A 25,568-nucleotide genomic window follows, 5' to 3' on the forward strand; every position below is an offset into this window, starting at 1 on the left:
ATCTTCCTCCTTGGTCTTTTAAATTCCTATCCTGTTATTAATGTATTGCTTGCAAAAAGCAGCAGGAAGCTACTTGGGAGCATATATTCTAGTCTTGTGAAACTGCAGGCTGTTCTAATTAAATACATAGATCCTTTGAAGGAGTTTCAGCTCCATACAGCAAACTGGAAATCTTAACTTCTTTCCTAATAAGAAGACAAAACAATTAGCTTTTGGAGTTTGCCCATTATTTGGTTCATAGATTCAATGTATTTGAATTGCTGTGGTTTTATCATGGTGCTGAGCTGACAAAATTTGCACAATTTGGTAAGTAATACAGTTTGGATTTAATGCAATACATGCTCATTAGAAAATGGCTTTGTGTATTTTACTTCATTCAAGATATAGTAAAGTCTGAATTAAAAGCAATGGGTAGCAATGACACTATCCAAAGTGCTTGCCATTTTTCCTACTGCTGTGATACAATCACTGAATAAACTGGATTTGCAGAACCTTTCTAATAGCTATTTAAGTGGAAAATTGGGTTTTGTCCAAATTTAGATACATTCAATCCATTTTTGGTAGCAAATTGAGCTGCTTGAAATAGATACTGGTTGGGGATACTTAACAAGCAGGATAGGTAATGTGAGGAAGGACGGGTTATTCCAAAATTGGACAGGCATCTTTTTTGTGTGATGTTTAAATACAGGATACATCTGCCTGACTATTCCATTCACCACACACAAAGCCCGTCTCATTTAGCAGAATCCCAAGTTTTTTGTGCAATATTTTAAATGGCCTAGATACAAATGCATACCAATGTGCTGCTCTGCCTAAAACTTGGAAAATTGAATTGAGAAATATGGGTTTTGAATAAGAACAGTCATGCTTCTATTGAAAAATCTGTATCCGAAAAATTATTTAAGGAAATGTTGTTTTAAGATTATTTCAGTGTTGGTATTTAGCAGAGGTTATTCTAATTAAATGATGTAAATTTCTCCCAACCTACTTTTCTTATCACTTCAAATTCGGGGGCTAGGTGCATGTTTAACTTTTGTTTTACTGAAAAAAATCAGCCAAGATTTAATATTCAGCTTGTGTTTATAATTATAGAATGCAATATTTATTGCCTTTGGTGACATCTTATTGACAAGGGCAGTAAGGACAGAGAAAACTAAATGTTTGTGTACATTGATTAATGTTTATTAGAATTGTAGAACTGATCCATTCTCCTCCCTGGACTCTGACAAGAAGCTGCACTGATGTGAAACTATTTTGTACCTTTTTTTCTCCCTAGAATTTAGAGGCCTTTTGAGAAGTTTTGACATTTTCACTTTTTTTTAATTCTAAAAATTTAATTACCTTTCTTGAAGCAAGTCTCAGTTTACAACATATGAATCAGAAATGGAAAACCTGTGTTTACAATAACCCCAAGGCTTATAAAGAGAAGGCTAGATAAATTGGGACTTTCCTAAGACAGTACTCCCATAATCCTCATCATTAATCATGCTGAATGTAACCGATAGGATTTGTAATGAAATACATTTGGAGAGCATCTGATTCTGCTTGTTTTGTAGAATTTCAGCATCATTTTTTAAAAAAGGGATGTTTGCAGTCTTTTTTCTTTAAATGCACAAGACTGAGTGTAAAAATAGTGAATAGTTGGCCCAATACTTTGAAAACATCTGGCTTCTTCTAGAAGTAGCGTAATAGCTAGAGTTTCCCTAAAAGAGAATCTTTGATAGATGAGTAGGCTTATAAAAAGGTTGTTTTAAACATATAGCATTGATTTGCCATTTTAGGACCCCCTGCACCAGAAAAGTACTGTACCAAATTTTGCAATTTTTAACAAAAGATAGTTTGGATGCAGGATGTAAAAATACTGTGCATTTATGAATGCCAGCAGGAAATACTCAGCTTTTCAAGGACAATTTCAATACAAAACTACATTCAGTGAAAAGCTGAAAAAATTTATCAAGTACCGGTAAAATATTTTCCGGAACCTTTATTCATCTGCTGAATTGAATTTAATCAAGTAACAAAGTTAATAGTCAAATGTTCAGATGGTGCTATAAAAGGAGAGAAATTAGTTCATGAGTTTTATTCTGAAGTTCGTCTTGAATAAAATGCAGCCTGTATTGGATACAAGAAGTCTATTTCACCCATAATTTCATGTGTATGCATGTTTCTTCTTGCACTGAAAGATGCGTGGCATACATACAGGGTTTTGAAACATGAAAGATCATGTGTGTAACAGTAGCTGTTTCCATGACAGCAGATCCCAATATTGCCTTTCAAATGCCTTTCTTCTTTTTTTGCTCGGATAAAATATCAGCTGATAAGATAATTGTAATTATTTAGGATCCTTTTTAGACAAGCAAAGTGGGTGGATTGAGTCACATGCCAGTTCACACACATCCCATGTCCAAATAATAAAATCAAGGTTTTCATGCTTTTGGAAAGCGTTTTAGCTTTAGATAAGTAGCTTTGAAGATGAAGCAATGGGAAAATGTTTTCCCATTATCATGTTTCCCTGAAAATAAAACCCTGTCTTATATTTTTTTGAACCCTGAAATAAGCACTTGGCCTTATTGCCATGCACTCAAAAGCCCGATTGGGCTTATTATCAGGGGATGTCTTATTTTGAGGGAAACCATACTGTTTTCAGACATCAGCCTCAAGTAGAATGAGTGTTAGAAAGTAACTCAACCCATACGGCTGTTAGGTTTGCCTTTATTTAGTTCACTTCTTAACGAACTCCCGAAAGTCTAATAATGCATTCTACAAATAAAAGTACAATATGTTTGTGTCTTCAAATTATTGGAATGGCTGCAACAAAATATACAATCTCCTTTGATGTACTTTTAGGCTATACTACTTTTGCATTGTTGCAATCTGCCCTTTGCAGTCCAAGGGGGAGGGGGAGTCAACATTTTGTAGGATACCTGTCCCTATAAGGAAGGACAAAACCTAGATCCCAAAAGGTACTGTGTAAAAAGAAAGATTGAATTCTTTCTCCTGCTCCCAAAGTCAAGTGAAAAAAACCAAAATACTTAAAAACTTTCCATTAACCTAATCCATGAGTGAGAAACCATGTGAAAACCCTCATGTAAGTTTCTGTAAATTTGATAACAAGTAAAATTAATTTAAGAATATAAAACTGCAACATTACTTTGATAAAATTTTATTTGATTTTTCCATACAACCATAGAATCAAGGTCTGGTAACAGAAAACACCTGTCACTTGCAAGTTGAAGATCTCCTATTTAAAAAAAAAAGGGGGGGGGAAGCAGCATCAATGTGCTCATTCTGCATGGGGAAAATCACAGGACAGAACGCACTGAGATCATAAAAGACCACTGAGATAATAAAAGACAACCATCTTCCCTACCAACTGCTCTGGTGCCAAAATCCATGTATCATCTGAAACAAAACAAATGTCAATTACTTGTCTCAAAAGCAAGCTTGCATCTCCTTGCAGAAGTGCTAAGCCTTTCTTCAAAAAAAACAAAAACGGGGGGGGGGGCAGCTATGTATAAACAAAGAGTCAGATCTTAAGAAGAAATTGCTATTATACCTCATGAAAGGGTGGGTTAGGCAGCCCTTCTTTAAACAAAAATGACTCAGACACCTGCAGTGGTTCATTTGGACAATTAGCATCTCTGTATTTTGCAAACACTTATCAGAAAAAGACACTTTTGCTCATCAGAAATCAGGTGATGCCATCTAGAGCAATACACTAGGCCAAGCGGGAAGAAGATAGGGTGAGGTGGGACAAGGCTGGAAGGGGCAATGTGGCAAAATCATCTGCCAATCTTAATTTTTTTTTCTTTTTTGGAAAGCGCATTGAAACTTCCCTCTCTTTCAAAGTTAAGGAATGACTGAGGCAAAGAAAGTCATTGCGCCCATGAAACCTTCAGAGCAGAAGCTCAGGATGGCAGCTTTTTCAGATTCCAGGTTATAGCCCTCATGACTTTGGACAGGGCAGTGAATCATGGATGGAAAGGGGAAAAAAAGAAATGTAGAAGTAAAGGGGTTGACTTAATATAAGTGAAGATGGCCTATTTGACCCATAGTGTGATGACAAGTGTAGAATAGAAGGCATCCTTTAGAATCTGAATAGCAATTTGGCAAAAGTGGCCCTAGTTCATTCACCTTGTACCACTCTTCCTGAAACAGCTCACTCTAACTCAAGGCCTCACGCAAATCCACCTAAAAAGGCACTTCAGAGCAGGACATGGGCTTCAATAGAATGTGGGGAGATGGTGCCAGTGTCCCAACGGAGAGGCTTCTTTCTGTAGCAATGAAATCCAAACCAGGAACAACGAAAGCCAGAAGGACAGCAGTGGCGCCGGTCATGACAGCAGGTTCCCTATGAAATAGAAGAAGAGGTAATGAAGGACAGCAATCCTTAATGAAGAAACGAGAAAATGGCTTGAAATCTTTGCATGATTCTCAATAAATCTACAAGTTGAGGAAGGATGACCTGGAAAAATATTTAGTAATTAAAGACAAATAGCTTTAAATTATGAATCTACAATTTATGTGTAATACAGGGGCTTACATTATATCACAGCAATAGTAGGTTCTTCAGCTTCTGAAGAATTGTAGTTTCTTTTTTAGTAGTCTACCTGGCCTTACCAAACTTAAAAATGCACACATTTTGAAAAGAAGCGCTGTACCCATTGAATCTGAACATAATGATATGATCAAACCTAATTTCACCTGCCTTATTGGTTTTATCAATGCACGTGAGAAAGTTCAGAAGAACTCAAAACTTTGCATAGAAAATTTATGGTGGAATTTGAATTTTTATTCCTAGCAAGGCTGCCTTTGTTTTTTATACAATGGCAAAAACAATATTCTAGTAGAATATTGGTTGTCTTACTGTGCAGAGGAACAACATACTGTACATTGCTTTACTGATTTGGAGAGACCAGTCCTGTCTGCCCACCCACCCATGGCCTCCTTTGAACTATTCACAGTGACTGAATCTAAGTCTGGGCCGGGTATCAGCAACCTGTGACTCCAGAGCTGCATGCGACTTTTTCATGCCCCTGCTGTGGCTCCCGGTTGGATGAACCCACCACTGGCTGGTCCCATCTCTCGCTCTCCCCTGTGAAAGTAAGGGCAATGGCAGGGGATGGAGCAGGAGTGAAGTGCCCCTGTACTTGCCTCCTCTCATGGATGCTTCTTCAGGCCTTTGTTGGTGCTGCGCGCACCTCGGTGGCTTGGGGAGATGCATGACTTGCTCTCCGCCCTGAGACACTGGCCCTGCCCGCCTGCGGCCGCTGCCGCTGCTCTCACCACCTCCATAGCCTGCCCGCTGTTCTCCCAGCATAGTTAAATTTAGCACGCTTCACAATGGGGGAGATGGCATCCCCTCCTCTTCCTGCAGCCCATTGCAACACAGAGCATCGGCTGCGGCCAGGCTGGGCCAGTGTCTTGAGGCGGAGAGCTTCTCAGGGCAGGCGAAGAGTGACTGGGAAGGGAGAGTGAGGGGCCAGCCAGTGGTGGGTTCAGCTGAGGGAGCCACAGCAGGGGAACGAAAGAGCTTAATTTATCTGGGAACCTGAAATGAGTCCTGATTCAAATCTTATGGTAAAAAGCAACCAAAGAAGAAGAAAGAACAACATCAGCAAAAAAACCCACCTCCCAAACCTCGCCTGTTTTTGGAAATGGTTCAAGAGGGAACACACACACACACAGATAAACACCGGAGAGAGAGAGAGAGGGAGAGAGAGAAAGAGAGAGATGGAGAGAGATGAGAGAAAGAAATAGAGACAGAGAAAGACAGGGAGAAGAGAGAAGAGAGAGATGAGGGAGATGAGGGAGAAGAGGGAGAAAGAGAGAGAGATACGCGTTTCCCCACAGAAAAGAAAACACTGGGAGTCAAAAAACCTGGGTAGGCGTGGCAGGGGGTGTCATGTGACTGGGTGGGAATGAGTGATGTTGAGTTGGCCACACTCACCCAGGTTTTGTGGCTCCTGGTGTTTTCTGTGGGAAACTGATCCAAATGGCTCTTCGAGTGTTTAAGGTTAAGGTTTGGGCACTAACCTTTTCATAAGGGCAGCAGGCCCAGTCACCGCTCTTGGCCTTGCAGCAGGTCTGGCCCACATGGCAGTAGTGCTGTTCACCACACAAGACATCCTGACTGGAGACAGCAGTTTGTGATGAAGTCAGCAGGCCCCCTGCAGCGTCAACAAGGCCTGGCCAGTGCCGTTTCTCACAAGACTGGGCTGCCACATTGCAGGTATAGCCAGAGGGGCAGCAATGTTGGTGATCCTCACAGCAAACGGCCTGTAGAAAGCAAGAGAGGAGATACTGCTTGGTTGAGATAGAAATACAGCTTATAGTGGAACATTGTAAAGGAACTAAATAAAACTAATTTTATCATGGCTCTATTTTGCTTCAAAGAAACCTTCGTCCAGAAACATCCCTGTATTCCTTCTGTTTCTTATTTCCTTGTTAAATTTAAAATGTCTGAATTAAGATATGAATTAGATAGAAAAAACCAGAACAGCTGAAAGCTCTGAATGGCTCATGGATGACACTTCTCTCAAGGAGACTCTCAGTGAATCTCCAGATATAGTGCTTGTTCTGTTAATAAGGAAATCCTTAGCTTGGCCTCCAGGCTTAATTCACAACTATAACAGGATTGTGAAAGGGCACCTTTAGGACTGTAGGGGATTAAATTAATGGCAAGTATGGAAGTAAGTATGGAAGCTCTTGTTGGGCAGCCTAATGCAAATACTGGAATTTCTTTTCATTAACTTTCAAGCCTGTAAAGATCCAGCAAAAGTTTGAAACTCACCTCATACCCCTCTGTGCCCAGAAAAAGAAACTGTTGGGAGGGCACAGCTACCTTTGTTTTAAGATTTTAAAAAAGCCAAGATAGTGGCTATGACCACATGATTAAAACCTCACCCCTTTTTTACTTATGGCTACAATTTTGGCTTTTTTAGAAACTATCCCCCCCCCCCAATGTCCCTCTTCATGGACCCATCCTAGGCAGTAGATGTGACTGTACTCTGCAGAAACCCCATTCCATTTGTGTAAATAACCCTTTGTTCTCTTTCTTGTCAAGGCTCTGTTTCTTCCTTTGTTCTTGCTGTTGTGGTAATGTTAAGATGCTGGCCTAGAACTTAGGAAACTTATGAGTTCTAAGCCTCCCTCAGGCACGAATGCTGATTGGATGACAGGGCCATCATTCTCTCTCAGCCTAACCCACCTCACAGGTTGTGGAGAAAACAAAAGGCAGGAGAATTCAGTCTGTTCAATGCCTTATTATGTATTTTAAAAAGTGGGATAACAACAGTTTGCCCTGATTAACAGGTGCTATGATCATGTACGATTTTGTGAGAGCAGGCATGGTATCATTTCTACACATAAGATGGCACCTGAGCAGGAAAGAAGTGGGAAATTATGCTTGCACTTGCACTGGGCAGCTGGCAACAACTCCAAGGACCAGAAAGGTTCTGGCAGGAGGTCTGCCCTCCCTTGCAGCTGGCACTGCCATTGCAGACAATGCGATCCTTTTGCAATATCTTGGCAAGCGGTTTGGGAACCCAAAGCAGAGATTCTTTTGATTCTTCACAACTGCCTGTGGCTGGATCGAAAATAGAGCCATTGGGGCAGCAATGCAAGTGGTCTGAGCTGCAGACCACCTGCAGGAAAGACAGAAAGCTGAAAAAAAAGTCAAGTTAAGCAGAATCCAAAAGTGCCATGAAAAGAGCTTGCATGAGATTGCTCAGTATTACTGCACTTTTTAAAAAGGCTTATTTAAAAAAAGGTGTTAGTCGTAATCTGGTGACTTGGCCTTGGTTTCAGATGCCACTCTCAACAAAGATTCAAATTATTTAATGTAGTCTTTACAAAAACATTTTCCTACATTTTTAAACTGCCGTAACAGATTAGCTAAATATCTGCAAAGGAAAAAAGATAGATGTCATGTCCCAACATATGAATTATTAATACTGTTGTTGCTCTCTAGCCCCATTTAGTGGCCGGAGGGACAAATACCAATTATATTGTTTGAAGCTGACCCAACCCCTTTACCCATCAGCCTGCACTCTCAAAACAAGTGCAGGCTGGGAAGCCAGACTCTATTTTCCTTTAGCATTTGAAGGAGACAGAAGCCAAGGACAAACCCACATTCCACACACGGAGCATCGCTGGTGAGATTTAGATTGTTATGTTTAGCAGAAACTCAATACTGTCTATCTTGTATTTGGTTCTCATTGTATGTATTCCTATTTCCCCCCGTTTCACCATATCCTGTTCTTTCAATAAAGCATCCAGATCTATGCACACAGTCTGTTTTATTGGAGGGTAGGTGGGTTTAGCCTGCATGTTGAGCTGCATACAGACTAACTTGTAGTGAGCACAGAACAACAGGACATAAGGTTTGTGAAAGGAACAGCATCAATGCCTGCATTAGCAGATACTTTACTTTGTTTTCATCTTGTTTTTAGAAGCTGAGGTAAATTTAGAGAAGATTTATAATAGCTACCCTGATTCCTATCCAGCTGACTCTTCCAGCTTTCCCCAAATTAATGGATTTTGTATGTGATGGCCAAGAAATCCCATCATTCCCAGTTAACACAACACAACTCTTCTCAGACAAAGATAGGCATCTTTTATTTCTTGGCTACAGTTTTTGCACTCTGAAAAACTGCTTGGGAGACTTCTTCACTTTTTGCATTGCCTAGATGAGCTACGGAAAACAGACTGGTATTGGTGGAGGGCAGTTGCTACTAAAGGCAGCAGCATGGCTGCTGTGAGAAAGGGTGGTGTTATATTCTCCTACCTTCCAGCAACCCTGCTAAAGTTCACTGGGAGAACTTACAAATGTGTGTGTGACCACCCAGGGCTGGAAAGATTGACCTCTGCCAGCATATATAGAAGTAGCATCAATCTTCCATATTTATCTTTTTAACTGATCATCACAAGACTCTGGTCTTGCATTAATCATGCCTTTTCACATCAAGGCTTCCTCGTCAAGCTTTCTGAAGCCTACTTACTTTTGGAAAAGGACAACAACCCCAGTTGCCAGAGGCCATTTTGCAGCAGGTCTCCTTATCTTTGCAGCTGCTGAAGTTATCACATTTCACCACTGTCTCCTGCCTTGCCAGAATGGGAGTCACCAAGATCCCCTGGGAAGGGCCCCCACTTTTGATGCAGAAACTGTGTTCTATATCACAGGTGTAACCATGAGGACAACAGTGTGCTTGGTCTTTGCAACAAACTGCCTATGGGAAAGAAATAGCTGTGGTGATCCAATAAGCCAAACACCATTGTTGAAATTGTTCTATGAAAGAAAAATATTAAGGTACTTAACAACTGTTTGAAGTTATGACAGCACTGAAAAAGTAACTTTATTGCTAGTCCTCACATTTACCACCTTTGCATCCCACAATCATGTGATTGCTACTTGTGCATTGCACAACAGGCTTCTGACAAGCAGAGCCAATTGACAAGCTGGCAGTAAAAGTGCATATCACAAACATGCAGTGCCTTGCATAACGATCTGTGGTGACTTGCAGATGGTAACTAACATTGTACGCCTTTCAAGGTCACGTGATGTTTCACTTAGCAACTGCATTGCTTAGCAGCAGAGTTGCCACTCCCAACTATGGCTGTTAAATGTGTCAGCCTTCCTACACATACAACTTATATCATTTCATTGTTCTCATGGTAAAAGTTCTTTCTTGTACCATATTTGGAACGTGATTTCCATCACCACCTACTGACAGTGAGATTGCATGGGAGAGAGAAACCTGGGCTTCAAAAATCAACTATCAAAATCCCATTCCATCAGCAAGCTCCGATGGCTTTAGGAGTGGGGGATGGAAGTTACCTTGCAAAACACATGGAGGATATCAGGTTGGGGAAAATTGAGGTCATTGATTAATTCACCAATAAAAGGCTTTCTCATAGTAGATCTTCCAGTGAAATGGCCTGTTGTCAGGCTGTCCCAAATGCCTCAAAGGTAATGTATGCAAATATATTCTTCCTATGAGATTCCGTGGGTAATTGATTAAATCAACCATTTATCCAAGAAGGAATATTACCTACCCTGCCTTGAAATCCTCAATTTACCTGAAAGAGGGGGCAGCATGCCCAGGCTCCTAAACGCATGCAGCATGTTTGTCCATCTGCACAGCTAAACCGGTCATCACACTTCACATCCCTGCTTGAAGGGAAGTTGCCAACAATCGCTGTTGTCTTCTCCACCCAAGGCATACGATCTCCATCTTTTAGGCAAGTGCCTGATGAATCATAGATGTAACCACTGGGGCAGCAGTGAATCTGATCCTGGCAGCAAGTGGCCTGGCAGGAGAGAGGAAGGTCATATCAGTGGCCTACTGGACCAGAAGGAATACTACTCTAAAATAAAGTAGACAAACCAAAGACCCTCAACTTCATCTGAAAACCACTTCTGATTGGAGGCTCAAACTTATGATACCCTATTTCTTGCTCTCCATCTACAAGAAGCTGAAGAATATGGAAAAGTGCAAGTTAAGGCAGAGCTTTTTTTTTCTAGAGCCTTTCCTATGAAATGAAGACTGAAGAACCTACAGCCCACATGAAATTGCTGATTTGGCCTCCTATAAAGCTGCCACATCAAATTGCCAGTGTTAGATATTTTTTTAAAAGGCTAAAATTGGTGGATTTGCTTTTGTATTAGTTCCCCTTCTGCCTCCAGATCTCAAACCCCATCAAAGAAAAGACTGAAATATGCCCCACTGCTGATTTTGCTGTACAACTTCAGAAAACTTTGGTTCCCAAAATGCTAGGTTTTAAAAAACGTTGCTCTCAGCTATGAAAAAATTGCCTGATTTTTTAATAGACCTAGGCCTCTCAGGTAAGCAGTTGTAAAACTGTAACTGGACAGTATTGGAGTCAACAACTCTGCTGCAGTTCTGCAGAAACAAACAATACAGAATGGATGAGTAAACAAAAATAACCCCCCTTCTCCTTTCCAAGACCCTCCCCCTCCAACTTTTAACACAGGAACATCCTGGAAAGCCTAGCAGCTGAGATGCATATAATTTAAGAAGGAATTACAATTTTGTGCACACCTCAAAGGGTCCCAGCTATGAGCAATCTAAGTGAGAAATGAGAGGTGAACTAAATTAGCAGAACCTGGGGAACCAGCACTTACTGAGATTAGTTCCCTTTTGTTCCTCACTCATAGACTAGACTCAATTCCACTCTTTCCTTTCTTGCATCTATTTACATAACTATGCAAATACTAGGAAGCTCCTGACAGGAAACAAAGCAATTTCACATTTCCTTTGATCCTCACAATAGCATTAAATAAGCTTAGGTCTCTTCTCACCTGTGTCAACAGGCAGCATCCCCAAGCACCTGTTATAAGGCGACAACAAGTCTGGCCATCGTGGCAAGCTGTGTAGGGATCACACTGGATCATTTGATCTATGGAAGATGCTGTAGAGCATGAATCTATTTCTGAAACTGTTGTGGAGCTTGTGTCTATTTTTGGCACCAAAGGAATGCTTTGGCCGTCTTTCAGGCAGGTGCCTTCTGACAAGTTGCACTGGTAACCCTTTGGACAACAATGGGTATGATCTGGGCAGCATGTGGCCTGGAAAAGACACAAAACACAATTAGACCATCATGGAATTCTTTGCCCAAAAAGGAGGTAGGAGGCTGTGTTTTTTTTTTTTTTATTGAGTATCTATCTGGCCAGTTGTGCCAATTCCAACTGATACATGCTTTTTGAAGTCTCTGCTGAACTTTCAAATAGCAAATACCAGGATAGAAGCTGGTATTGCTGATCTGCAGAGTATATGCTCAGTTCCTCTAAAACCAAAAATCTCTCCTGACCACCACAAGTATGCCCCCCTCCCAGCTTCCAGATTAATTAACCATGTTTTCTGACAAACATAGTTCCTCTTACCTCCTCTAGGGGACAGCACCCCCAGGATCCTGAGGTTGTCTTGCAGCAAGTATTTCCATCTGGGCATGTAAATTTTGCATCACACTGTATATCATGAGCTGCACGATGAGAAAGAAGTTATATTCAAAGAAGAATACAAAGCCTTCTCCACACTAGCTCCTCTCTTAAGCAACTGATAGACCTGCTTTCCCCAATTTGGTACCTTCCAGATTGGCTATATTGTATCTTCCAAAATTGTCAAAAAAAGATGCTGGGTTCTGTGAATGATAGCACAGCAATTCCTCCACAAAATCTAGAATATATGCATACGGAAAGGAGAAGGAATATCACCAACAATTAAGATTATTCCTGGAATCTAGGGGGGGAACTGCCCCAAGTGCTCAGTTTGGGAAAAGAAAATGAGAGGTGAAGTCTTAACAACAACATATACATCTGCACTCATAATTAGTTTATAGCAATAAATTTCTTAGTTAACTTGATTTTTACAGAATGTGAAACAAAGTACTATAATGTGTCTCTAATGTGCTTACTTTGATTTCTTTAATGTTAATGCAAAAATTATTCTCCTCTGCAGCTCAGCTGGGCATTGGGGGGGGGGGGTGCAGGGATTTTTGCTACCAGTTCTCCGAACCACCCGCCTCCATCGCTACTGGATCAGGCGATCCGGTCTGAACCGGGAGCATTTCACCCCTGATCCTAGTCTCTTGCACATTACGTCTTAGTGAGTAATGCTTCTGGTTTCCACTATTTCTATAGACACTGCTTGGAACAGGAAACTTGCAATCTTTAAAGCTACTAACTTCCTTTGGAAGAAAGTATACTGGTACATATTTTCTCAGAAAACTAGATTCTGCCCCTCATGCCATATTTTACAGTTTTCTGCACCTGTGGAGGAAGAATCGTGCCATCAAAACCTGCTTCCTGAATTAGATCCACCAGCCATCTAGTTCTTGTTTCCCTCAGTGGCTTCCCAAATTGGCCACAAGGGCCCTACCATATGGTGAAATGAAACAGCTGCTTTGAGCACTGAACTGGCAAAAATCCCTACTCGCTACCCAATCAACGATCATTTAAAATAGAAATTAGTCCACCATCCAAAACACATGGGAAATATTTTTATTTTAAACAAAAGAAAAAAACAAATGCTATCCTTCTTTCTTCTCAGTGCCTTAGGCTGCCTTTCTCATTTATTCCAAAAAGTTCGTGCCTTTTCTTCCCAAGAGGCTAACATTCAATCTTCTTTTAAAAATTGGCTCTCCTCTCTAACTACAAGAAGCTTCTTCTGGCACCCTTATTTTACATAGGACACTTCCTTTTGGCCAATGACCTGTCACAGTACTTAATCATCCCACCTGTCTGGAGGCCTGCAGTGAGGTGGGTGATGGGCCATGATCCCTCGGGCATCATGGTGCATATGGAATGCTTCAGGTCACACTGGGTGCCCTGTGGACAACAGTGAAGGTGGTCACTGCAGCACACAGCCTAGTAAGAAAAGAAAAAGCTGAAAGCACAAACATCAGATACAATAAGTAACTGCCTGCACCTATCAAGTTTGGACAAATGGGGGGGGGAAGGCTGAAGACATGCTGCCGCTGGCTCCCATCTGAGCTGAGCACCCCATGATCATTCTTCAGTTAAGGACAGTGTGGCTTATTTAATTACTAGGCTATTAACTTAGGTCTCCTTGTGATGAACAAGTTTATCTGGAGTTTGCATCTTAGATTGAAGGAGCCAGACTAATCTTAATAGCTCAGGTGAAGTCTATAGAATTGCAGTAAGTAAAAATAAATAATTTCAGAATTATATGTGATTAATTATTTTTGTGTAAGAACAAAGAGTGGGGCGGAGAAGACTACAAAAAACTTGAAAAATGTTGGCCATTTAAAATGACCCCTAAATTTAATTGCTTGGGTCCTAATGCCTAAAAATATTGCAAACCATTGTAGCAAATAATTTGAAACAATCAAAATATAAACATAAAATGCAATATGCAAAGAAGATAGAACCAAATATGCACAGATAGAACCAAAAGAGAAAATCAGATCACCAACTAAAAGTAATTCTAATGGAGCAACACAACTCATCCTAATAGCCATGAAAACAAGTAATTCATGGCACACTATACCGTGTTTCCTATTTTCTTTTGACCCCCAAAATATGGTCTTGGCCTTATTATCAGGTGGTCTTATTATTTTTGAGGTCGAGGCCCCTAAATCTCAGCCCGCGGCAGGGGGACTAGTGCCAGAGCACCCACCAGCTGCTTCACTGGTGCTGCTAAGGCCACTGCCTCCAGCAATCGTGGCAGCTTTTTCGTTGCTTCGCGTGCAAACAGTACGAGGTGAGGTGGGGGGCGAAGGGTGGGAGAACATGCCCCACACACACCTGTCATCCATGTGGAACAGCCTCGCGGAGGCAGCTCCCACAAACACTAGCTCGCACGCCCCTTCTCTTAGTGGTGTCCGCAAAAAGAGCGGCTGCAAGAAAATCTCTTGGCGGCAAGAGTTTTTTTGTGGCCGCTCTTTGTGGAAGCCACGAAGAGAAAGGTTGCATGAGCTAGGGTTTGCAGGAGCGGCCTCTGCGAGGCCGTTCCACATGGATGACAGGTGCGGGTAGGGTGCGTAGGGCATGAGCCCCCTCCCTGGCCTTGCCTCCTCATGTCGTGTTGTTTGTGCAGTAGCTGAGCATGCATCTAAGTATTGGGGAGGGGCTTATTTTAGCCCATGCGTTCGAAAACCCAATTGGGTTTATTATCCAGACAGGTCCTAGTTTCGGGGAAACATGGTAGTAATTCATTTAAGATACCAGCAAAAGATGTGGGAGAATAAACAAGGCAGAAAATCTTTAATGAAGTCATGCTATCTAATATTCCTTGGCTAAAGGACTATCCTCTGATCAATTTCATACCTTCCTACATCCCAATACTAACTCTTTGGAAGACAATTAGCATCCAGCAAAATTACATAGGTAACAGAGGCCATTCCAGTTTTGTCAAAGAAAAGTCCAGTGATGCATTAGGATGTAGAATGGAGGCTCACTCCCACCATGAGCAGGGACAGTCTTGATTGAACAATGCAGGCACTCCTTCCCATTTGCTGCTTTGGCCAAAATCTATTCTAGTACTGCAGCCTGGCATAGTTATGTGTCACCAGAGATGGCACTGTGATGCAAGCCCTGCCCCTTTTGTAAGCACACATATAAAAGGGGTTGGGGTTGCACTTAATTTAACATCTATCGTCTTGCTTTTTTTTAACCCACCCCACACCAGCAAATGTCAATAGACACACATAGGAAATTCCTTCTAAAACTAGACCAGGATGCTAGTTCGGTAATCCTACCCTGTACTCCTACCCTGTACTTACGTTTTGTAAAGGGCAACAACCATATTCACCGGTTGGGAGCAGGCAGCAAGTGGCCGCATCTGGACAAGAAGAGTGATTACCAGGACAGATGTTTTTTTGAGTCAAATCTGCAAGATGAGCAAAGATTACCTTCTCAAAAGGTGAAATAAAAAGCCTCTGTGGGAAATATGGGCAGTGTAATGGATTGCTATCACCTTTGGTGAGCATAGGACCCTGAAGAGAAAGCATCACCCAGCCTACTCAACCTAGCAATTATAATGGATTAAAGCAGGAGTCCCCAACTCCTAGGTGCAGATCAGTCCCAGTGCCAGTCCATGGTCTGTTAGGAACTGGACTGTGCAAGCAGTGGGAGAGCAAGTGAAGGTTCATGTGTGCATGTGCAGGATCTAGTATGCACATGAAACCATTCCCTCCTTAGTGATCTGTGGAAGGCAATTTTTCTTCCAAAACTAATTCCTGATACGAGAAAGGCTGGAGACTGCTGGATTAAAGTGCAAATCTCATTATGGAACAACAGAAAAGTTACAATAAACCTAGTTCTATTTCTTTACTCCATACTTAACACCAGGGTCCGTTTCTTTGCTGGAAACTTCTTTGAAAGAGGCTGTTTCCCAAAAGTTTCAAGGCATCGTGCTTCAACTAGATCACAAGTTGTGCCTTGTGGACAGCAGTGAACCTTGTCTGCACAGCAGGACGCCTGGGGAAAAGAAGGGGATGAATGCACCATCATTCCCCAACATTATCTTTTCCTATAGTGCTCAATGAACAGCCTTGTACCAACAAGCCTCTTAAAAGTTTTATTAATCAAAACAGCACACTGGAATATTAACACAAAACCCAGACGTTTACTGTATGTGGAATGGAATATTGAATATGAAGAGTACTTGCTTGCTTCAATGATTTCACACTGCAACTTGCTTTGTGATTGTTTCTTTCATATTTTAAGCAAATATGAACTTATGGGCCAAAAACAGATTTATTAAATAAAGTTATTTTTTAAAAAATATGAACTTTTCTAAGAAACAAAATGAAGCCTGTAATGTGGCAGTCTAGGTATAGAAGTCACTTTCCTGGAAAAAAACGGATATTGTTACATACCATTTTATTTGATTTTCTGTGTTGTTTTATAGTTTTCCCTACTTGGTAATGTAATGGGAAGGCTGGTAGAAATCTTACTTCATATTTTTTAAAAAAATACATCTAGTCTCTACAGTTGCAGAGTTACATGAAATGATTTCCTTTGGTTGGACTCTGAGACAAGCTGCTCAGAACTCTGGTTGACCAGAAACTGTAATGCAAGAATGTGATTCAGTGCTTCCTCTGCCTATTAAAACCCCAAATGAACTATGCAACTGAGAAATGTTTTAAAATATTGGTGACATTTCAGCAAACTGAAGAACCTAAATATTGGCCAACGCTTTCTTATATTTTAGGAAAGCCAGTGCAGAATTGTGAAGACTTCAGAATAAGATGTTTTATGATGTAGTGCAAAACTAAACAAGTTTTGAGGGACCATGGATCTTGGGAGATGGGGGTGTGGGAGACCAGCCTACAGTAAATCCATGGTAGGAGGTGACTGAAAGTTTTGTTTCGGGGCACATGCTTAACAGGAGGAACAGTAAAAATAGGACTGGAATGCCTCTGAGAGGAACACCACGATTTTCCCTATCCCCAGTCCTAGGAAAGCACCAAAAATTCATGTTACCAGAATTCAGTCACTGATTACCTTCCACTTTCAGCCTTGTGGGTTTGTAGGCCAAAAAGACTCAAATGCAACAGAACGTTCCACTGAAATTTAGCCTTCACAAGATACTACTAAATGTAATTATCGGTAATTAAGAGTAATGCAAGTCATTTGCAGTTGCTTGCTCCACAAACAAAGAGTTTCTGACCCCAAAGAATCTCTGGACTGATGGAAAGGAGAGTGTAATTCAGTGACTTCATTTTTTAAAAAAAAATCAAAGAGTCAATTTTTATCTCTGTCTGCATGAAAATACCTTTACTTGCCCATATCTAAGCTCCCATACCTCTGGCATTGGACAACATCCCCAGGATTCATCAGCCATCAAGCAACAGGTGCAGCCATCTGGGCATTCCCATTCGCTATCTGGGCATTGAACAGCCCTGACTATGACAGCAGAGGTTGAATCTGGAATGCAAAATAAGTAAAACTTAGAAGTGACATCTTAAGTTTGAAGGCCTGGAAATGTAAAGTCTTTCTCTCTTCTGCATAAAACTGGCATTTGATTTGTCTATGCCACGAAGTTCCTGTGTAAGACGAGATTGTTTTTTAATCAAAATCAGCTTAAAATAAACTTCCTGGTAGAATAAGCACATGAAAAGCCAATATACCAAGCCTTAAATCTAACTTAATTTACCAGTATATTAAAATTAAATTTACTTAGTAGGATTATTCTGCAAACATCATTTGGTTTAATCATTCATCCATTGAACACATTTATAACTGGCAACAACTCTGGAGATCGCATCTCTTAAGGCTTTGGTGGTTGCAATATGGTTTAGGAGCCTCAGATTGTGTACTTCAGTCCCAATTGGTAAAATAACTTATTCTAAATCTTTTTGTTAAAAAAAAAAGCAGATTTAGCCTATCTTATTTGCTTAACCTAGTGAAACAAATATATCCCTCTAAGAAAGTTCCTTGAATTAACTGGGAGAGATTATTTTTGTTACTGAAGTATTGTTACTGTTCCTATGACTCAAAATTATTCCACCTTGTGTCCAAATACCTTCATTTTCTATGCAGACTCTTCCATCAGTGCTGCAGTGAGTGCCAAGGGGGCAGCAATGGTATCCATCAGCACAAGAGATGGCCTGGAGGTGAGATAAAAGAGAGGCAAAGGCCCCAAAGTATTCAGACCAGCAATACAGCATAAGATCTCACTGGAAATTGGAGTGTTACAAGTCCTGAAGTTTAACTTCTTAAACAGATGTGCCAAGTACCAAATATGACTGTGAACTAGCTGGAGAGATACAAAGGATATGTGTGCTATTTTGGTTTGCTGTACTAAGGATAGGGAAGTAAATGAAGCCACTGCACATGAGCTCAGAAGGTTTTTTTCCCCTCTTCCTTCAGTTATAATTTCTGTTTGCTTTTTACTAAGATTGCAAGTAGTATACTTCTCTTCCCGTTAGTTTTCTTAGTCAACACATTTTTTTCTCTCCATACTTGGTACCTTCTAAATGTGTTGGAACTATAGTTATCAGAATTTCAACTAATATGGCCATATGCCATGGAAATTTTGGGAATTTTAAAATAAAAGGTTCCAAAGCCATCAGTTATCTATACAATTCGAAAATATTTCAACCTAACTGTTTCTCATTTCTACTTAACCTCCATCTAGGAACCAAATCCAACAGGAAAGATATGGGAAATATATTGTCCTCTAGAAATGATAATGTATCGTTACTGCCTATCCTCCCCGATATAATTTGGATACAAGGAGCAGTGATTGAACGATATCTGAGGAACCCATGATCTTTAGATATCCTTGTATTAGAATATTTATCTTAGCTTCTCTGATCTAATAAACTTCCAGATATTAGGAACTTTAAATCCAACATTCCTAGATAGCTGGATCACTGGATACAATGACTATAAAGAATAGAAATTATAATCTTCTACATTGGAAGGCCACTGGAAGTTAAAAGCTGTTCATTTAATCTGTTACATTTCAGTTCATACAGAGCAAAGTAAGGTTGGCATGCAGATAAGAACAATTCAGGAGGTATGGGCAAATCAGTTAAACTTGCCCTATTAAAAATGGTGTTCTTATCCTTGCCAGTTCTTATCTTATTTTCAGGTCCAAAGCTCACCTCCTCCCAAGGACAGCAGGCAAAGGTGGAATTCAGGCTGAGCTGGCAGGAGTATGTCACTGGACATGTGCTAGCATCAGGACACACAACACCAGATACCTCGTTCCTGCTCTCTGGGGGCAACATGCGGAGGGATGCTCCTGTGAACTGTAAATGAAAAAAATGAGGCAACAACATGGCAGGCAACTTTGTTCCCATCCCCCAAGACACTATGCAAGTTGATGATCATCACAAAATAGCTGTAAAAAGGGAATATATATTTATATATAATGTATGTTTAGTGTTTGGTGTTTGTCATATTGTTACAAATAAAAATAAAAAAATTATCAAAAAGTATCAACAACTCCAGAGAAGCTGGATGCCCTGTAACAAAGCTGTAAAACAACAATATTCAGACTTTTTTTTTAAAAAAATGAAGTCCTTGGTGTTCTTGGAAAAAGCATATATCTCTTTGACCTACATAAATTCTCTTCTATTGGCATCTTTCCTTACGTTGTTTTATTCATGTAATCAACACAAGCTTTGCTAATGGAAATGCTTCTATCTTTTTAGGAAACCATTTTCTGCCCCATTCTTAGCAGAAGAGTAACATAACAAAAACTTATACCTGAGGCTGATCGCAGCATGTATACTTATCTCCACCAGGGAGCTTGCAACATGTTGAAGATCCTTCACATTTCTGCCCATCAGGGCATTGCAAAGAAGAAGCTGTCCTGCTGAATACCAGGAAAACTACGAAGTGCACCCACATCCTAGCCATGAACCTAGATAGGAGAATAAAGAAGTGAGGCGCTTTTTTTTAAAAAAAATTGATTTATATGCTGCCCTTCTCCGGAGACTCAGGGCGGCTTACAATGCATTAAGCAACAGCCTTCATACTTTTGTATATTTATACAAAGTCAGCTTATTGCCCCCACAAACTGGGTCCTCATTTAACCTACTTTAGAAAGGATGGAAGGCTGAGTCAACCTTGAGCCAGGTGAGATTCAAACTTACAATAATTGCAGACAGCTGGTGTTAATCACAATGCTTTTAGTCTGCTGAGCCCCCAGGCCCATTTCACCAGGCTTCAGAGCCCCACACTGCTGTCAAATACTCAGCCCCCAAAGAAGAGTCTCACCAAGCCCTTCCTCATAAATTAAGAGCTGCTGATGACCTTTATAGTGCAGAATTCTGACTTATAAGCTATTTAGTGACTCAGCAGGGAAGATCAGCTAAAAGAACCTCATGTGACAGTCATTAAAAGCAGGAGGGTAAGATCACGTGGATAAGCTGTTGTTGTAAAGCCTAGGAAAACCTGATAGCAGGAGATATATCGCCACTAAGGCCAATGTTTTATTCAGTTTTTTTCTTTCTTTCAGAGAAAATGTTTCAGAATTACATTATTCATGTAATGAGTCAAACAAATAAAATGTTTAGAAGAAAAGAGCAATTCATTTGAACATTTAATGTAATTTATAAGGGCGCAATTTTTAATACTATATAACATTTTTGATACATACAAATGAATTTCGATACAAATGCTCCCAAGTATTTTTAGAATTTAATTCAAAGCATTGCACAACTCATCTGTGTGTATATATACATATACACACACGTCTATGTGCACTCTTGCCCTCTCTCTCTCCCTCAACCATATCTCACTAGAAATGGATAAATACCCCATGAAAGTTCATAACTGATTCAACACCCTGCTAGAAGAAACCATACCCAGTCATGTCCAATTGTACATTCCAGTTTTACCATAATTCTAATTATCCCCTTCCAGCACAAGAAAGTTGTAATCTATAGATGACAACTAAAGATGTGAGATTGGAGAAGATTGAGATATCTTAATCCCACCACTGACTTTCCCTACAAAGCCTTATATATGTATTCCAGGATCCTGCTGATTGGAAGAGTACTCAAGCCCCAGTAATTAACATTCTGAAATTATTATTATTTCACCCAGAACTTCTTGTATTTTATGAAGATTAAGAAATTAAAATGCTTCAGGGCGCCATTTATGCCCAGAATTTTAAATGAATAGATATGATTATTTTAGGAAACAAATCATTCCAACTGATATCCTAGCTACCTAGGTTTAATACTTGAATACTATCCTACTTCTGACATCCCAGAGTGAGCTGTATCCAAGACCACAAAGTCGAAGTTTTTTTTATTCCCCTCTGATTTAACGGAAGCTAGTTTACTGATCAATTGTCAATAAAAAGTTATTGATTACAATTATTACAACTATAAAATTACTTTCTTTACGAGTTATACATCTAAGCATTTTCAATTGATGCAGAAGTCACTTAGAAAAGAGCCAATTAAACCTCTGCTACAGAAGCTCACAAATTTTAGCTATTTGGCTGTTTGCAAAAAAAGCAATATTCAAGTTGATATATACACTAGATCTCATTGTACACTCTGATCTAGAAAAAATTATTCAACCCAATCCAACTTGTCTTTATCATTAATTAAGCAAGTCAAGTTGTACTACTCACATATTTATTATATGCTTCATAATATATTACCGCTTATGAGTTGCCCCACAGAGTAGTAACCAGCTACATAATATCATTATCAGAATGAGCAGGAAATTGAAACAAGGAGAATGCCTATGCATGCACAATGTGACAATTCAGAAACATCTGCTTGTGAGAATGGTGAAATTGGTTACCATTGATTAACAGTTCCTTCTTTTTGTTTCCATATTCTCTTGCACCATTTGATAGTCATGAATGAATGCCAAGTTAGTTAAAATGCATATGCATATAATTATCCCAGGTCCTATGTTCACAACACTTCCCACAAGCTCCGGTCCCAAAGCCCATGGTGCTCCAGAGCAACTACCACTTCAGTGGAGAATCATTCGACCAAAAAATAAATTGACCTCAAGTAGAGGGTTGAAAACTGCTAAAAGCATGTACTCCACTCATTCTCATACAGACCATTTAGAAATTTTAGATGCTTACGCACAGTTCCTCAAACAATACTATACATATTCTCCAATCTCAATAACATATGCACACAAAATTCACAGCCCCTCCTCCTCTGATAAGCCACACAAATTGAGTAACCATTTTGTCTGTTCCAACAATAAGAAAACTTCCTTTTTTCACTCCCTCAATCTCAGAGAGCTTTAATTGTTCAGAACTAAATTTTTTGTCTCTCAAGGCAAATCTGAGTTTGCCAAATGAAATGTAACAGCTTGTGAACCCATGCAGCCCTCAGTTTTTTTATACATACAGTTTGTGGTTACAAATAAAAGAACTGAGATCTTGTATTGAAAAACAATTACTGCAAGAAGAGAAATTACTGTACTTAACAGTATTTGCATAAGATTTGAGCAAGGCTGGGAAAAGGAAAGTGAGGAAAATCAGATTTTGTCAGTCCTCCAGGAAACATGATTAAATGAAATAAATCTATTTTATTATAAGGCTACATTAACAGAAACTTGCAAGTTTGAAAGTACAAATTTCTTGCCACTACATTTAATTGCTTGAGCCATTAGGGTGCATCCTTCCTAGGTTTCTTTCTCTGACCCCACAAAACCACTGGGTCTCCTGCCTCTCTTGTCCAATTCTTTCCTAGGCAGCATCTCTTCCCCAAAGCCATCCACACATTCCATTACAGATCCACTGAAAATCAGATGAACTTGAGCAATGAGCAAAATCAGATGAACTTGAGCAAAGTTCTTCACTTATGCAGTTCTCAACTCTATCCTGAAAATGAAAGGTATGACAGGAGCCTGTTCTAAACCCATACCCTTCCAGCAGCCATCTGATATGAAACATAGGTTTGACTACCTGAAGCACTGAAATTTACTTCTGCAAAATAGCTCCAGTGAGAAATGGAGAGAGAAATCTGTGCTCTGGGACAATTAAATCAATTGTTCCTTCCCAGTCAGACACACAATTCTCAGCAGGCATCAAGTAACTGTAAAGAAAATCAAGGCAGAAATTCATTTGAAAATCCAGGAACTCCATTTATTACCCTAAAATCCCTGGGGGCTGTTGAGGAGTGCTAATTTCCCCTCTTATGAAATGCCTTACAAGGGTTTTTTTCCCCCCTAGTCATCTCTCTGCTCTAACCTTTTTCCATAGTCATCTCTCTGCTTTAACCTTTTTCCATGTTTTGGAAACCATGTTTTGTTGAATGGAAAAGTCAGGGAGAGGGCATGCTGTCTGTTCATCTAGGTCAGCAATATCAGCATCAGAAGAACCTGTGAATGTAGCAACTTGCAAATAGTTGCTACATTAAAGAACCACAACATTTCCAAATGCTGTAAGTCTGAATCTGTACAGCTATATACATACATGTGCATCTCACACCACAGAGCCATCCAAACCCAACAAGCTGCTTGATTATCTCCGGTAGGAAAAGCATCTCTTAAAAGCACTAGGGAGGAAATTCCATTGGATAGAAGACTTGGACCTGGTGGTTCCCATCACACACTTAACTCCTCACGAGGATTGTTTTAATAGGTCATTCTCGGCAGTCTGGTGATTCAAGGAGGAGTCAACAGCTTAGAAGAGGGCTCTTAGGATTATTGGCCTCAGGCCAGTACAGGCAGGATGGCTATGTCGACATCTGCAAGAGCCAAATCCTGGCTCTAAGGATATCCCGCAAAGAGATGACGAAGGATTATTCCTGCCCCCCAATCCTCCCATCAACTATGGGAGACGCTGAACGAACGCCAGCATAGAAAGGTAGAGCCCCATCAGATTCCCCCCCCCATTTTGTCTCCCACAGAACCAAGCAGTAAAAACTAAAAGTGATCCCCCCAACTTTGGTTCCCCCTCCCCTTTGCATGTCATACACTCATAAGCATCCGAATACAGCCTAACGGAGCAGTCTACAGAAAGGACGATGGAGCCTTTCCACGTCGCCAAAGCGATGCGCCAGAAAACTCACCTTCGGCACCGGCGATCCCGATGTTGGGGCTACTAAACCTCTGCACAGCAGTAGCAACAGCAGCTTACCTTGCAAGTAAGCAAGCAAAACTAAGTCTCAAACCAGGCCACGCCCCTCTAATTCGGTTTCACCCTCTCGCCCTTCCCTACTCCATTGGGATTGGCTACTTTTTCTCCAGGAGGGCGTGGAGGCGAAAGGGAAACACCGCAGCTCTTTGTTTTGGATTGGTGGGTTTTCTACCTAATCCCACCTCCCCAGCCGAATGTAGAATGCTGAAATACCACGAGATCATAATTGGCCGAGACTCAAACCCTCCAGAGGTTCAAATAAGATTTCGGGGGCACGTGACAAAGGTGGGAGGAGGGATTTACCCGGGTGGGGTGGGGTGGGGGATCGATTCAAGCGCCGGAACCTGTTATGTTGATTGAGCGGCTGCCGGGGCCGCAGGCCGGAAATGGTAATCAAAAAGAGCGTCTCTCTCTCTCTCTTAAAGGTGTACACAGTGTTTCGAGTCGCCGCTCCAGATATGTGAGGGCGATGATTTTATTGGCCCCTTTCGAAGACATGACAAGGCACCCAGCCTTTCGGGCACTTTAGGCAAAACAAAGTACAAAGAAAGTAGGAGGGGAGGAAAGGTCTATGGCCCTGGGCTCTAGGTTTCACAAGGCACGTGGGAGTACTTCCCTGCTATTTCAACTTAATAGTTTCAGTCTTCAGTCTAGTTCAGAGGGTCGAAGTCTATGCATATTAAAAAGGGTTGAGGTTGAGAAACACTGCTCTGTCCTACACTTCTGCCTTTTAATGCTTTGTTTCTTATAAGATTATCTCCACTTATCGCTTGCTGATTTAATAGCGTTAGTTTCCGATAATTGCAGAACAGTTAGGTTTTGTTTATAACATACCACTTCAAGACTGCAGCTGTGTGCAAGAGTTAGGCAAAGGCCAGCAGCTCACATAGGGTATTCACTACATATCAAGGAGGAGCTACTGAGAACATTTGAAATCATGTTTTTAAATTAATATGTGACCATGTAATTAGGAACCAATAGAGAGTGCAATTTCAAGTAGTTCCAGCATTCAGAATAATGGGATTTTTCTCCGAAGTTTTATCATGCAATTCAATAATTAGTTAATTCAATAATTTATAGGAAAGGCTTAATAGCTGAACAGTGTCTTTTGGTTGATAATAGTAGACATTGCCCATCTGAATCCCTTTTAATTATTAGAGCAACCAGGAATATATAGCACATGGTACCTGTGTTCAGAGGTATTTTTTTCCCTATGATATCCCAAATGAGATTAGTTTTTAATAGTTTTCTATATGGAAACTTTTTTTCTTTTTTAACTGGAGTAAAGTTCTATTTTGTAAATGCCTCCCTCCATTTTTGTAATCTAAGCTGGTATAGATCAGAAAATATCTTATTAAAATTATTATTTATAAAATATTTATTAAAAGTGGGAAAGTATAGATGAAACAGGTATTTTTGAATAACAAACTTGAATATCCTGTTTTTCAAACCAGTGACAGATTCCTTAAAAATATCTCCTTTGATTTTAAAATGCAATTA

The 25,568-nt window shown here is 40.4% G+C and overlaps 1 protein-coding gene across 5 annotated transcripts; it reads right to left on the reverse strand.

The window, feature by feature from the left end:
- Positions 1-3,147: 3,147 nt before the first annotated feature.
- Positions 3,148-24,450, reverse strand: GRN (granulin precursor). 5 transcript variants are annotated; one of them, XM_034416037.3, is made up of 14 exons: positions 24,001-24,450; positions 19,706-19,862; positions 19,099-19,245; positions 18,012-18,096; positions 17,292-17,413; positions 15,823-15,961; positions 15,265-15,371; positions 13,258-13,387; positions 11,906-12,003; positions 11,324-11,590; positions 10,081-10,311; positions 9,003-9,230; positions 6,037-6,279; positions 3,148-4,351 (listed from the first exon to the last, which is right to left on the reverse strand). In XM_034416037.3, exons 2-14 carry the CDS (start codon positions 19,856-19,858, stop codon positions 4,205-4,207), a joined length of 2,097 nt encoding a protein of 698 aa, XP_034271928.1. In that variant the 5' UTR covers positions 19,859-19,862; positions 24,001-24,450; the 3' UTR covers positions 3,148-4,204. The 5 variants fall into 5 exon arrangements, with proteins under 5 accessions (XP_034271928.1, XP_087748361.1, XP_087748363.1 ...); XM_087892235.1 differs by lacking the exon at positions 24,001-24,450 and adding an exon at positions 22,893-23,022; XM_087892237.1 differs by lacking the exon at positions 9,003-9,230.
- Positions 24,451-25,568: the final 1,118 nt, after the last annotated feature.

This window comes from Pantherophis guttatus, chromosome 4, assembly GCF_059756535.1.
Source record: "Pantherophis guttatus breed Tessera chromosome 4, ASM5975653v1, whole genome shotgun sequence".
NCBI lineage: Eukaryota > Metazoa > Chordata > Lepidosauria > Squamata > Colubridae > Pantherophis > Pantherophis guttatus.